The sequence below is a fragment of the Trachypithecus francoisi genome, unplaced genomic scaffold, assembly GCF_009764315.1.
Source record: "Trachypithecus francoisi isolate TF-2019V2 unplaced genomic scaffold, Tfra_2.0 Lachesis_group1, whole genome shotgun sequence".
In the NCBI taxonomy this organism is placed as follows: Eukaryota; Metazoa; Chordata; class Mammalia; order Primates; family Cercopithecidae; genus Trachypithecus; species Trachypithecus francoisi.
This window is the reverse complement of record NW_022681454.1, coordinates 25,114,192-25,127,175: the sequence shown is the minus strand read 5'-3', so window position 1 is coordinate 25,127,175 and position 12,984 is coordinate 25,114,192. Positions and strand designations below refer to the sequence as shown.

The 12,984-nt window shown below is 44.4% G+C and overlaps 1 protein-coding gene across 2 annotated transcripts in view; it reads left to right on the top strand.

The window, feature by feature from the left end:
• Nucleotides 1–12,984, top strand: part of SEL1L3 (SEL1L family member 3) — a 117,071-nt gene that overhangs the window by 72,805 nt on the left and 31,282 nt on the right. Inside the window, exons 12-16 of one of the 2 annotated variants that reach the window (XM_033213924.1) lie at nucleotides 261–380; nucleotides 2,717–2,857; nucleotides 6,795–6,857; nucleotides 8,675–8,851; nucleotides 11,934–12,061. In XM_033213924.1, the coding sequence (XP_033069815.1) occupies nucleotides 261–380; nucleotides 2,717–2,857; nucleotides 6,795–6,857; nucleotides 8,675–8,851; nucleotides 11,934–12,061 (629 nt within the window). The remainder of the gene's footprint in view (nucleotides 1–260; nucleotides 381–2,716; nucleotides 2,858–6,794; nucleotides 6,858–8,674; nucleotides 8,852–11,933; nucleotides 12,062–12,984) is intronic. The other variant, XM_033213925.1, reaches the window with a different exon arrangement.

The window sequence follows — 12,984 nt, the reverse complement described above, 5'->3', positions numbered from 1 at the left end:
ACAAACAACCATTTAGATATAAAAGATGTAATACATTCCTTTAAAAAGAATTTGACCTTGTATCATTGTAGGCACACCTCATATTTCAATTATTCATATAGTTTTTCTTGAGCAATTGCTGGTTTAAGAATAATGTCATGTCTTTTGCATGCTTATATCATTTGGATATTTCCTTCCTTCCTTCCTTCCTTCCTTCCTTCCTTCCTTCCTTCCTTCCTTCCTTCCTTCTTTCCTTCCTTCCTTCCCTCCTTCCTTCTCAGGCATATGTTGAAACAATTAGACTAAAAGATGATGAAATACTCAAGGTACAAACCAAAGAAGATGGAGACGTCTTTATGTGGTTGAAGCATGAAGCTACCCGAGGCAATGCAGCAGCTCAGGTAAAAATGCAGGCTACTGTCTTGGAGATTCTATCAGCCATGATAGACTGAGTTATACCGTGGTAATGAAACATCTCAAACCTCAGTGGCTTAAAACAATGCCACTATTTCTCACTCACACTACATGTCCAATAGAGGTTGTCAGGGGCAGGCCATAGTTGTCACAATCCCTTAAGAGCCCAAGCTGACAGAGATTTCCAAAACCATTGCAGTCAAGCCATGGCCATAGCGCCCTACCTACTGGCTAACTGCTTCTGCCCAGAAGTGGGATATTTCACTGGCCAATGCGAATCGCGTGGCCCCTCTTGACTTCAAGTTCTGCCACTCACCCAGAAGTGGGGAAAGCCACAATATTTACGACCAGCCCTAAAGACTACCATCAGGTGCATTGATGCATCCATCAGATAGAAAAACACGATGCACCCTGGGGTGCAGGGGAAATTAGGTGTCCAGAAGACCATGAACTCAGCTAGAAGAGCAATAGAAGGTCATTTATGGCTTGTTGGACCACAAGGATCAACCTTGTCTCTTGAACATCTCTTCTCTTTGGATGGACTTTTAGGAGGTACGAGAAAGGGCAGACAGCTGGGGAAACACCCTCTCTGCTTCCCTTCTTTGATTTCACTATGAAGAGGAGCCCTTTGTGGGAGCCTATGAACGCTAATTGCACTGGGAGGAAGCCTCCTTCCCACAGGAAGGATTTAACTTGGGCTTAATGCTCCCTATGAGTGCAGCAGCGTCGGGAAGAGCCTCTGGGGCTGCTAAGGAGGCTGAAGCCCAGAGATGGGAAAGGGACAGAAAAAAGAAAGGAGTCACAGGCATTGACAGAGCAGACAGTACAGGTGCTTTTTTTTTTTTTTTTAGAGTCAGGGTCTCACTCTGTTGGGCAGGCTGGAGTGCAGTGGCATGATCATAGCTCACTGCAGCCTTAAAGTCCTGGGCTCAAGCGATCCTCTAGCCTCAGCCTCCCGAGTAGCTGGGACTATAGGCATATGCCACCATGCCGTGCCCTGATAAGTTTTAAATATTTTGTAGAGATGGGGTCTTGCTATGTTGCCCAGACTGGTCTTGAACTCCCGGTCTCAAACAATTCTCCTGCTTAGGCCTCTCGAAGTGCAGGAATTAAGGCCCACCACACCTGGCCCAAGAGGCTCTTTTGTAACAGGTCTCCCATCTCTCTATAGGGGTCCTCACCACATTTCAGGAAATACTTTGCTGGAAGTTGTAAGTATTGGGAAGGAAAAGGGAAGAGAATGAGATGAGAGGAGAAGCAGAAAGAAGGAAAGACAATAAGGGACCCATGTGGAACTGGAATGTTAACACACATGGCTCTGGCCACGTTCCTGGGCATCTGTCCCTAGCCTGCAGTCTCTCTAGTACAGGAAGGATATACAAATACAGGAATATATACAAAATAGTATGGCCTGGCGTGGTGGCTCATGCCTGTAATCCCAGCACTTTGGGGGGCCAAGGCGGGTGGATCACCTGAGATCAGGAGTTCAAGGCAACATGGAGAAACCCCGTCTCTACTAAAAATACAAAAATTAGCCAGGCGTGGTGGCTGTGCCTGTAATCCCAGCTACTCGGGAGGCTGAGGCAAGAAAATTGCTTGAACCTGGGAGGCAGAGGTTGCAGTGAGCCAAGATCCTGCCACTGCACTCCAGCCTGGGAATGACTCTGCCAGAGCCATTTCCTGGGTGTGCCAGAGCTTGCATTAACTTTTCTAACAATAGGCACTTCTTCCTTCCTTTGTTCACTAAGTCTTTGTTGAGCAGCTTCTATGACCTGTTGAGCTCTGCTGGGTAAGGGGGCCAACGGACAGGGGCAAAGATAAGCAACATCTTGAGGTTCCTCCCTCCCAAGAGCTTCCAGCCCCCAGTCTGATGGTGGACCCAGCCATGTAGACAAATGATAAAAGATCAATGCTATAGAAGGATGCCTTAATGAGACAGATGTGCAGAGACCTCCATGCCAATCACATGCCAAAAGAAAGGGCAATAACTCCCAAAAGAGTGCCATTTGAGGAGTTCTGATTATTTGACAAAGTTCCAGCTAGCTCTGGTCCTGGGTACAGTAAATACACACACACACACACACACACACACACACACACACACACACACAAACCCTTCATTTCTTGCTTGCATTAAGGGCTTGTATTTACATAAGTCCACGTTCATGGCTCTGGCCTCCAGTTGGAAGACAAAGTATATCTAGCTAATCCTTGGTTCTCAATTGAAAACATTGTAAAATAGGTTTGCCCTCCCACCTTTCAAAGTCTTGTGTTAAGCATTACACGGGAAAAGTCATTGTTCTAAATTGCTATTGTCTTTAAGCAACGATTGGCCCAGATGCTGTTCTGGGGGCAGCAAGGTGTGGCCAAGAATCCTGAAGCAGCAATTGAGTGGTATGCCAAGGGCGCCCTGGAGACGGAGGATCCTGCATTAATCTATGACTATGCCATTGTGCTATTCAAGGTAAGAATCACTTCATTTGTGCTGAAGTTGTACAATTCTTATCAGACTCCTGAGCAGTTTCCTGTGGGCGGGCCAGCAAACAGGGAGTCGATAATTGGAGAAACTTAGTATATGCTTCTGTCACTCTTGATGGAAAGGGATGTTGGCTAAAAAGGCAGAGTCAGAAGCAATTCCCTGTTCTCATTTTTAATCATTAGTCTTATGTTTGGCACCTGGATTCTCTGTGCTTTTGCAAGAACCGTGGCATTCTGGAGGAGATACCCGTATTTTATCGATTGGCACTCAGCTGCCAGCCCCCACAGGCACTGCAAGTTTGCCACCAGGCAGAGTTCTCTTTTAATTACAGCTTAAACATAGTGTGTAATTGGGCTGGATCCCAACAATCCTGCTGATGAAAATAAAGATCTTGGTTTTAAGCCAACAGGAGAGGGGTGGGAAGAGCCTAGCACACAAGCATTAAAGTCCCACCTCTGTAACCGTCAGGTATGTCCTTGGAGTCACCTCATCTCATGGGACAGTGGCAATGACCACAGATTGAATGAGATAATAGGACCAGTGGACTTTGGGGACCGTAAAATGCCGAGTTCTTTATACAAAATAGTATGGCCTGGCATGGTGGCTCACGCCTGTTATCCCAGCACTTTGGGAGGCCAAGGCAGGTGGATCTCCTGAGGTCAGGAGTTCAAGACAAGCTTGGCCAACATGGTGAAACCCCATCTCTACTAAAAGTACAAAAATTAGCCAGGTGTGGTGGCTGTGCCTGTAATCCCAGCAACTCGGGAGGTTGAGGCAGGAAAATTGCTTGAACCTGGGAGGCACAGGTTGCACTGAGCCAAGATCGTGCCACTGCACTCCAGCCTGGGCGAGAGAGCCAGACTCCATCTCAGGAAAAAAAAAAAATTAGTAATAGTTCACACTGACTGAGTGGTTGTTACCTGCTTTGCATGGACTAATGCATTAAATCCTTACAACCGACTTAACGAGGTTGATACCTTGGTGTATTATGATCGCTCTTCATTTATGTGGAGACAAAGGCACAAAAAGGTTTTGTAACTTGCCCAAGGTCACCCAACTGGTACATTTCTGACCTGGAACTGGGATCTAGGAAGTCTGGCTTCACAGTCTGTGTTCGTCCTCCCCAAACACAGAGACATCAATTCATCAATCTTAGAAAAGTAAAAAGCTTTGGCTTTGGTAAGGAAATTCTTAGACTTATGTCCATACCCAAAGAAAGCAGCTGCCCCCAAAAAGCAAGGATCTTCAAACAAGGCCAGGCCCATCTCCAGAACACAGCTGTGGCCACTCCGAAATTAATAACCATGGCTGTGGTTACATTTCTAACCCTCCCTACACTATCAAAACCTGAAAACCTATTGGTTGTTGTGTTTTCCAAATTGAGGTCTCAGACCTTCTCCTTCCAGTTGTCAAATCAACATGGAAATGCTTTGAATCTGAGCCATTTGTGAATGCATTCATGTATTTGTTCAATCAGCAACCATTCCATTCAGGGCTGACCCAATGCCAGGCTCTGGGCTACATGGAGGGACATATGGATGCATGAGTCACGTCCCTGACCTCAGGGAGCTCATACACAGAGAGGAAGGCAGAAGACCGACATCAGTAAGCACAGAGGAGCAGCACCTGTCCACTAGAGTGGAGTCCAAAGATAAAGGCACGAATCAGACGTTATCTCTGCCCACCAAGATCTCACAATCTACAGGGAGAGGCAAATCCAGAAATAAATGACGCTGGGAGTGACATAATGCCTTCTCTGGGTTTGCTTTCTCACACCTTCAGGCTTTTTTGCAGAGAGGTGGGGTTCTGCATTCTTGCTAAGTTTTCTCTGGGTGGGAGGAAGGAAGCCCTTTATTAGCAGCTCAGGGAAGATTTCCGCCTCTGGCTAGAAGATCTCCTCAAGTGTATTCTGTGTGAAAGAACCCCACGCTGAAAATGGGCTTTCCATATGCAAAGACAGTAAGTGCATTTGGCTGTGTGGGGGCATCGGGCTTGTATGCAAAGATGGTACCAAGATGGTGGCTGTGGTTCATTCCAGGTAGTTGAGTCCATCTTATCTGGCATCCACATAAGGATAAAGCTTTGACTTTGACAGCAGCAACTGTCCTCCATCCATTCACTCAGTGGATAGTTACTGAGTACTTATGATATACCAGGCTTCACATTTCTCTCATTTAACAACTTCCAATACTACTCAGATCTGTGTAGAGTACATCATCTTTGTGCAAGAAAAGTCATCCCAGTTTTGCCTCGATAGCGGGTATAGTGTAAACATCCCTGTCCTAGAGTGTATGGGTTGTCATTGCAGCTCTAACTGTGAGGCTTTGGCTAAGTCAACCACTCTGGGCCCCTGTTTTATTTCTTCAAAACAAAAAAGAGTTGGAGAAGATAAACTTATTTTACTTCAACCAGGCGCTAACGTTCTGTGATTCTGGTCTTTCTGATACTTTTCCAGAAGTCCGGAAAGCTCCTCTCCTCCCCCTCCAGTTACTCCAAGTGTTCTTCTATGTCCTTTTACCTCTCCTCTTCTTCCCTAATTAAATGAAGCAGTGGTGCCATTCTGAAAAATATTTTCATCTTCCACTTTGCTTCAGTTCATTGGTTTTATTAAATAAGCAAGTTAAAGTCGAGTAGAAACTTGGCGTATGTAATTTAACCTTTAGTTGGATTCACAGTTTTATTTGGGGTCCTGAAAGACAGACAGTCAAGTATATCCTGCATGGTTCCCGGATCCTACAAGGAGGTTATGAACTGAAATAGGCAGAAGAAAATAGAGAGTGGCGGTTACAAGCTTGGATTCTGGAGTCCACCCGTCTGGATTCAAATTCTGCCCCCATTTCCCATTGTGTGACTAAGGGCACATTTCTCAGATGAGAATATAACAGCAGCACCTCAGGTGGGGTTGATGAAGCACTTAGACAGTGCTTGGCCAACGTTAATTAACACAGGAATGGTAACTAGTGCTGTTTCCATTTACTGTAGAGCTAAGCATCTAGATAGCGTTTGTAGGTGTGTTTGTTGCAAAACCCTCTCACATTCAAATCACAGGTGATCCTGTCAACTGTTGTCTGAGTCCAGGAGGACCCCATGTGGCACATGGGGATTGGGGGTATCAGTAATTCTAAGTGAGTTTGGAAGCAGCAGTGGTTTACAGCCACCTCCTCCCCCTTGCCTGGCTATCTTTGCTTTCAGATCTACGCCAAGAGATACTCAAGGACCTCCTTCCACTCTACCCTTGAGCCCACCATCTCCCCAGTGGTCCTCCAGACATCTCACTGTGTTCCACAGAGTTTCTGTCTTGTGACAAGAACCCCAAAGCCCGTGTCTCTTTGTTGTGGACAAACCACCTCCTCTGGAAAATCTTGATTTTGCTAGAAGAACCTGGTTAGTTTCTGTTAGTTACATCTGAGGCAACCGATTCTGCTGCATTCTATCTTCTGTGGAGCCGGTTCTTGAGCTGATGCTGAAGCAACAATGTTCCACCCTGGAGACCCCAGCCAGCACTGATGAAGGCTGCAGGCGACAGCCTGGTAACTCCTGACTGTCCAACACAGATAAAGTGCTTTCTCTGGCTGGCAAATTAGGTAGTCCCCAGAGGAAAGCATCCAGGATGACCAAACCCATTTAACCTGATTCATAGCTTCCCCCAACAGTACCTGTGGATTGACAGGGTTGCCGTTGACACAGGGATTACTGCTAAGCTGCAAAGTTGAGGTTTGTTGCCTGTGCCCCACAAATATAAGTGAAATAATAATGATGATGATGACAAAACAGCACTGCATATAGAAATCCCTAACCTTGGGTTGAAATGAAGAAAGTTAGGGTTTTATTTTTAAGTATTTTATATCCAACACTAATGTGTCTGTATGTGTGCAGTCTGGTTTTATTTTCTTTGTAATCGTCACTGTTTATCAATGTTTAGGGTCAAGGAGTAAAAAAGAACAGACGGCTTGCCTTAGAGCTGATGAAGAAAGCAGCTTCCAAGGTAACACATGCATATTATCAAAGGGAAACAGTTCCACCACACACACCCACACACTCTCGCACATCTAAAAAAAGGAAATGGCCAGCCTCTTCCTACAAAGCCCTAAGGTGGAAATGGGGTGGTGAGCGGTTGGTCGGTCGCAGGCACAGCACCCCCACTGCCGTGATTAGTCACTTTTTAGTTACAATACATACAGAAACTTGCCGCAATAGGGGCAGCAAAATTCAAAAGCTGAATTCACCTTCCAGTCAATAGCATTCGGGCTGATTTTGTTTGAAGGCTAAAATTATAATCAGGAGCTGCCCTGATAACAAGCAGCAGGACCCCTGGAAATTGAATGGGTGTAAATGCCATTGAATTCAGGAAACCAGAAAACTAACTCCTCTGAAGGTTAACTCTGTGGTGTCTGTTTCTCATTTGTTTCCTGTGCATTGATAACAGGGCTGTTTATTAAGTTTATTGCTAGGTCTGGGCATTATTTTGCTTTTGTCACTATTTACACTTAAGTGGTATCATCAAGTCGGCTAGTTTCTATACAGCTGTATAGAATGGAGGTTACAATGTTGCTTTCGAGGGGCCCCCACCCACACATGCACACACATGCACACACACACGCATGCCCAATGCATGCCTAGTCACATGTGCACACTCATATGTGCATGCATACTGATGTCCAAATAAATAGATTTGCAGAAACTACTATAAATCTACACCTTGACAAGGTACCTTATAGCCCTTTCGGCATCTGGATGTGCCTCCAAGGCTACCAATATTTGCCTTAACGATGAAGACTCCTAAAATGACCATGCTGATTTTTCTTCTTCATTCTCGTCTCCTGAGGAGTTCAAAGTTGCATACAGCAGGAAGTTGGAACATGGAATGAGAGACCTAAAAGATTGTTCCTCCATCTGTGTGTTGTCAGGAGGACACATGACCCAGGAAGAGGGAACCCCCTGATACATACCCCACTCTTGACCCCAACAGAAACTCTAGGGCAGGAGTAGAAAAATAACTTAACGGTAGTCATGGAAGTCATTGGTTGCAGAGGACCATAAAATGGGGCCGTGAGGTGGTTTCTTGGAAGGTGTGAAATTTGCATCTCTGTACCATCCTAGTGCTGAATTGATGTCTAGTGTGCTTTATTCTGAATGAATTTTAACAGAGCTTAGGTAAGTAATGAGGAAATACACTTTCATTGATCTGGAATAGTCATGGCCTTAAAAGTGTTATATGATTCTCATTCTTCACTGCCATCCCCTTCTGCTTCTGTCCCTCCCAGACCCTGAATCCCCTGTCAGAACTGGGGGGTACCATGCAAAGACAGAGCACCTATGCCGTGCAAGTAGGATGTTGCGTCTGCTTCCCACAGAGTGCGTGTTGGTGTTCAGGGCAGAGGAATCAACAGATGGGCAGGCCGATCACCTAGAAACCATCCCAGTCAGGGCAGGTTTCAGGCCTCAGTTGAGCGTTCATGAATTTCAAGGGCACTATTGACGCAGCAGGGCAATCAGAGACCTTTTATAGACAAGCGTGTTGCATAAGAGCCCACAGGAGCAGAACAATGATTTGGGGGCTAACATTGCTGCAGAGATGGAAGGCAGAATCCCAGCAGCAGTCGGGTGAAACCCACCTGGGAAGACTCTGAGGCAGGCTTGTGTTTTCTAGCACTTAGTTTTTCTTTAATGCCATCTGTTCCAAAATAAGAGAAAGGGAAGGTTTTGTTCAGACTTAGGCAGAATGCTTCCACAATAATTGCTTCCAGAGCTCTTTAGATTTCATTTTTCTAAAGTTAATTTCTTTATTGTCCCAAAATTTAGGGATTGCATCAGGCAGTCAATGGCCTGGGATGGTATTACCATAAATTCAAGAAAAATTACGCCAAAGCAGCAAAGTACTGGTTAAAAGCAGAAGAAATGGGGAACCCAGATGCATCATATAATCTTGGAGTCCTGCATTTGGATGGCATTTTCCCTGGAGTTCCTGGAAGAAATCAAGTGAGTAAGACTTGAGACCCACTCTGCAACTGGTCAGTCACTTGATGATGCAGCATTTGTTGAAGGTACACTGTGTGCCCCAGACACAGTCCCTGTCCTCGAGGAGCTCAGGGGGTCTCGTAGGAAGACAAGATAGTGAAGAGGAAAGGATGGCATCTGGCCAAGCGCCAAGTGTGTGGCAAATGGCATGACCCAAAGCTCTGGAGCCGGGAAACAGTGAAGGCCAAAGCATCCAGGAAGGCTTCATGGAGGAGGGAGGCTTGAGCTAGAGGGAGGAGTGGGAGATGACACAGGACAGGAATAAGCATGAGATGGAGCAGAGACTGATCTTGCTAGAAGCAAGGAGAGCTAAGTCCAGATACGACTGCCTGATGTGAAACCAGTTTTAATAATAATGAAAATACAATGGCAATCTTTAGTGTTGATTAAGCATTTCCTATGTGCCAAGCACCCTGCAAAACACCCTACCATGTGCCCTCTTATGTAATCCTAATTCTCCTCTGAAATAGCTATTAATACTCTGGTTATGTCCATTTTTCAGATAAGTGACTGAGGTTCTGCGAAGTTAAGTAACGTAGGGTCACACGCTTAGTGGTGTGAAGACCTGGCCCTAGTGCACAGTGGAAGTCCACTCTATTAATAATAATGTTGATATTGGTAATCATAGCCTAAGCTACATTACTTTTTTTTTTTTTTTTCTGAGACAGAGTCTCGCTCTATCACCCAAGCTGGAGTGCAGTGGCACAGTCTCAGCTCACTACAGCCTCCACCTCCTGGGTTCAAACGATTCTCATGCCTCAACCTCCGGAGTAGCTGGGATTACAGGCATGCACCACCATGCCTAGTTAATTTTTGTATTTTTAATAGAGATGAGGTTTTGCCATTTGTCCAGGCTGGTCTTGAACTCCTGGCCCCAAGTGATCTGCCCACCTCGGCCACCCAAAGTGCGGGGATTACAGGCGTGAGCCACTGTGCCTGGCCCTGAGCTCAACTACATTTAACAAAATGTGGTGAACACCTACCCAGTGCCAAGCACCCTTCTGAACACAGGACATAGTAGCAGGCAAATCAGTCCCTGCTCTTACGAAGCTTTCATTCCACCAGATGGAAAAGACAATAAACAAATAGCTATATAATAGGAGAGGAGGTGAAGATCAGTGCTATGCAGAGAACTAAAACAAGTTCAGGAGGGCTGAGAACAGTGATTCACACCTGTAATCCCATCACTTTGGAAGACTGAGGCAGGCAGATCACTTGAGCTCAGGAGTTCAAGACCAGCCTGGCCAACATGGTAAAACTCCATCTCTAAAAACACAAACCCTCATCACTAAAAATACAAAAATTAGCCAGGTATGCTTGTAATCCCAGCCACTCAAGAGGCTGAGGCAGGAGAATCACTGGAACCCTGGAGGCGGAGCTTGCAGTGAGCCAAGATTGAGCCACTGTACTCCAGCCTGGGAGACAGAGCAAGACTCTATCTCAAAAAACAAACAAACAAACAAAAAATGTATTTTTAATTTATATATAGTTTATATGTGTATATAAATTTTTATTTATATATCTTTTATATATGTATGTAGTATGAGGAGGTGGAGTTTGGGAAATGCTATTTTATAACGGAAACCAGGGAACCAGGGAAGGCCTCTTTCATAAGGTGATATTGTATAGACTCCTAAAGGAATCTTACAGATATCTGGGAGAACATTCTGGAAGGAAGAAACAGGCAGTGCAGAGGCCCCAAGAAGGTAGCAGGCTTGGTGTGCTAGAGGAGCAGCAGGGAGGCCAGGGGAGTGGAGTGGAAAGCATAAGAGATGGAGAGGGTGGGAGACAGGGCTAGGGAGGAAGCCAACCAGTGTGAGACTTAGTTTCTACTCTGAGCAAAATGGAAACCACTGGGCAGTGTTCAATGGGGCAATGATGGGCTATATTTTAAAAGTTCCTCCTGGATCCTGCCTACTGGAGACATGGACAGGAGCAGGGGGTTCATGCATTGGATCCAAGTGAGAGAGGACAGTGGGCGAGAGACCAGGGCAATGTCAGTGGAGGGGCTGAAATCAGGTTCTACATGTATTTGGAAGGTTGAGGCAACAGGATTTGCTGATGGATTGAATGTGGGGTGTGAGAGGTGGAGAAGAGTCAGGGATGACTCCAAGGTGTTTGTCATCTGTTGCGCTGGAAGAATGGAAGTGGTATTTATTGGGAGGAACAAGATTGTGGCAGCAGCAGATTTGGAGGTAGGAGGGGAAGAATTGGAAGACTATTCTTTTTGAAACACTGTGATAAACCTTGAGAATGTGTTATCTCATTTAATCCTTGCAACAACCCTTCATTGTAGGTGCTATCTGAAGGCACATTTTTCAGTGGAAGGAAATTAGGTTTGGAGAGATTAACCAACATGCCCAAGTCCACACAGCTAGTAAGGAGCAGAGCTGGGATTTGAACCAAGCCTGCCTAACTTCAACGCCCATGCTTTCAAAAAACAATAGCTAACTGCCCCAGAAAAATAAGAGTAATTAGTGGAAATATACCCATCTATGTGTTTGTCTTATTTTTACCCTCTACCTGTCTCTGATGACATAAGTGGCTGTATATTTTTATGCATAGCAAATGTGTGCTAACCCTCCCAAGATATCTGTGAGTGAATTTTTCTTATTGTCACATTCTAATTCTCACCTTCCTACTGGAAATGCAGTTTTTGCACATGAGTTTGAAGAAAGGTTTTAAGCAGGGTTAGGAAAGCAAATGCCTGGATTTTCACCTGGCATGACTTCTGATATAGTCTTCTATCTAGCCTGCAGGGGGTTATGTGAAGATCAAATGAGATGACAATGGTATTCATAATTACATATTGTCTTATTTATTGGGTAAACTTAATCAACAGAATAGCTGAGGCAAGGTCGTACATCTCAGAGACTGGCTTCTGTGATTGGCTATCTTCCTGGAATTGTTGCTTGCCCTGGTTTTAAAGCTATCAGAAGTTATAAGCCTGTAATCATATCAGGCTTAAAGCATCTTACCACCTAGCCTCCGGTGAAACCAGCCCAGCTAGGATGACTCAACGTTTGTTCATCTCTCATTACAGACTTTAGCTGGTGAATATTTCCATAAGGCTGCACAAGGCGGACACATGGAAGGAACCTTGTGGTGTTCTCTCTACTATATCACAGGCAACCTGAAGACATTCCCTAGAGATCCTGAGAAAGCTGTTGTGTAAGACTGTCAAACGTTGCATTTGAAGGGAAAGTCATATCCTATATTCACTGTGCCTGGGCATTTTTTAAATTGAGTTTTTTATTTTTACCAGTTATACATGCATGTAGTTTTAAAAGCCACATAATTTGACAAGACAAAATTAAAAATTTTAATTAAAAATTTAAAAATAATTTGACAAAGGCAAAACAAGAAATCCTTGCCTACCCCGCTTCATCCCACCCCCAGACTCTATTTTCTGCTCCCTAGAATGAATCACTTTCAATCTTTTTTGAAAGATTTATTTATTGATTTTATTTATTTTTTATTTGTCTCTATTTCTTACTAACATGCTTATACCATTATTTCTTGGTATTTTCATCCTAGGCATTGTCTAATGATGTCCCACTGTGAACGATAAAGATGTAGTTTCCTTTGACTATACCACCTCCCACTACTCAGTTCATTCACACTTCCTGCCATCTTTCATCTTCCCAAAAAGTATATCATTTTGGTTACATTAGTATCAGGGCTTACATTATTATGACCATGTAAATGCTATTTCTAACTGAGCCATAGTATACTATGATTACTTTTCCTTTCTTGCACAACTTTTTCTTTTCTATGGATTGCTACTTATTTTTTATTGTTTATTTGCTAAGCTTTCTGTATACTTATCATTTTCTATGTATTTGATCTCTAAATTATCCTCCAGGTGCCTGAATTTCCTCTCAGTATGTCCAGACCTATCTACATATTATATTAATTTAACCTTCTTGGTGACATCTGTCCTGGAGTCTTTGTTCAGGGCAAGGCTGTCATGCTGAGATTAACTGTCATCATTATGGATATTTACTTTCCCTCCATCTCTGTCTTTTTTGGTTCTCTTCTTTGCCAGACCCCTTTCTTTCTCTTTCTTGGTCTGCACTTACATGTTGGTAGAG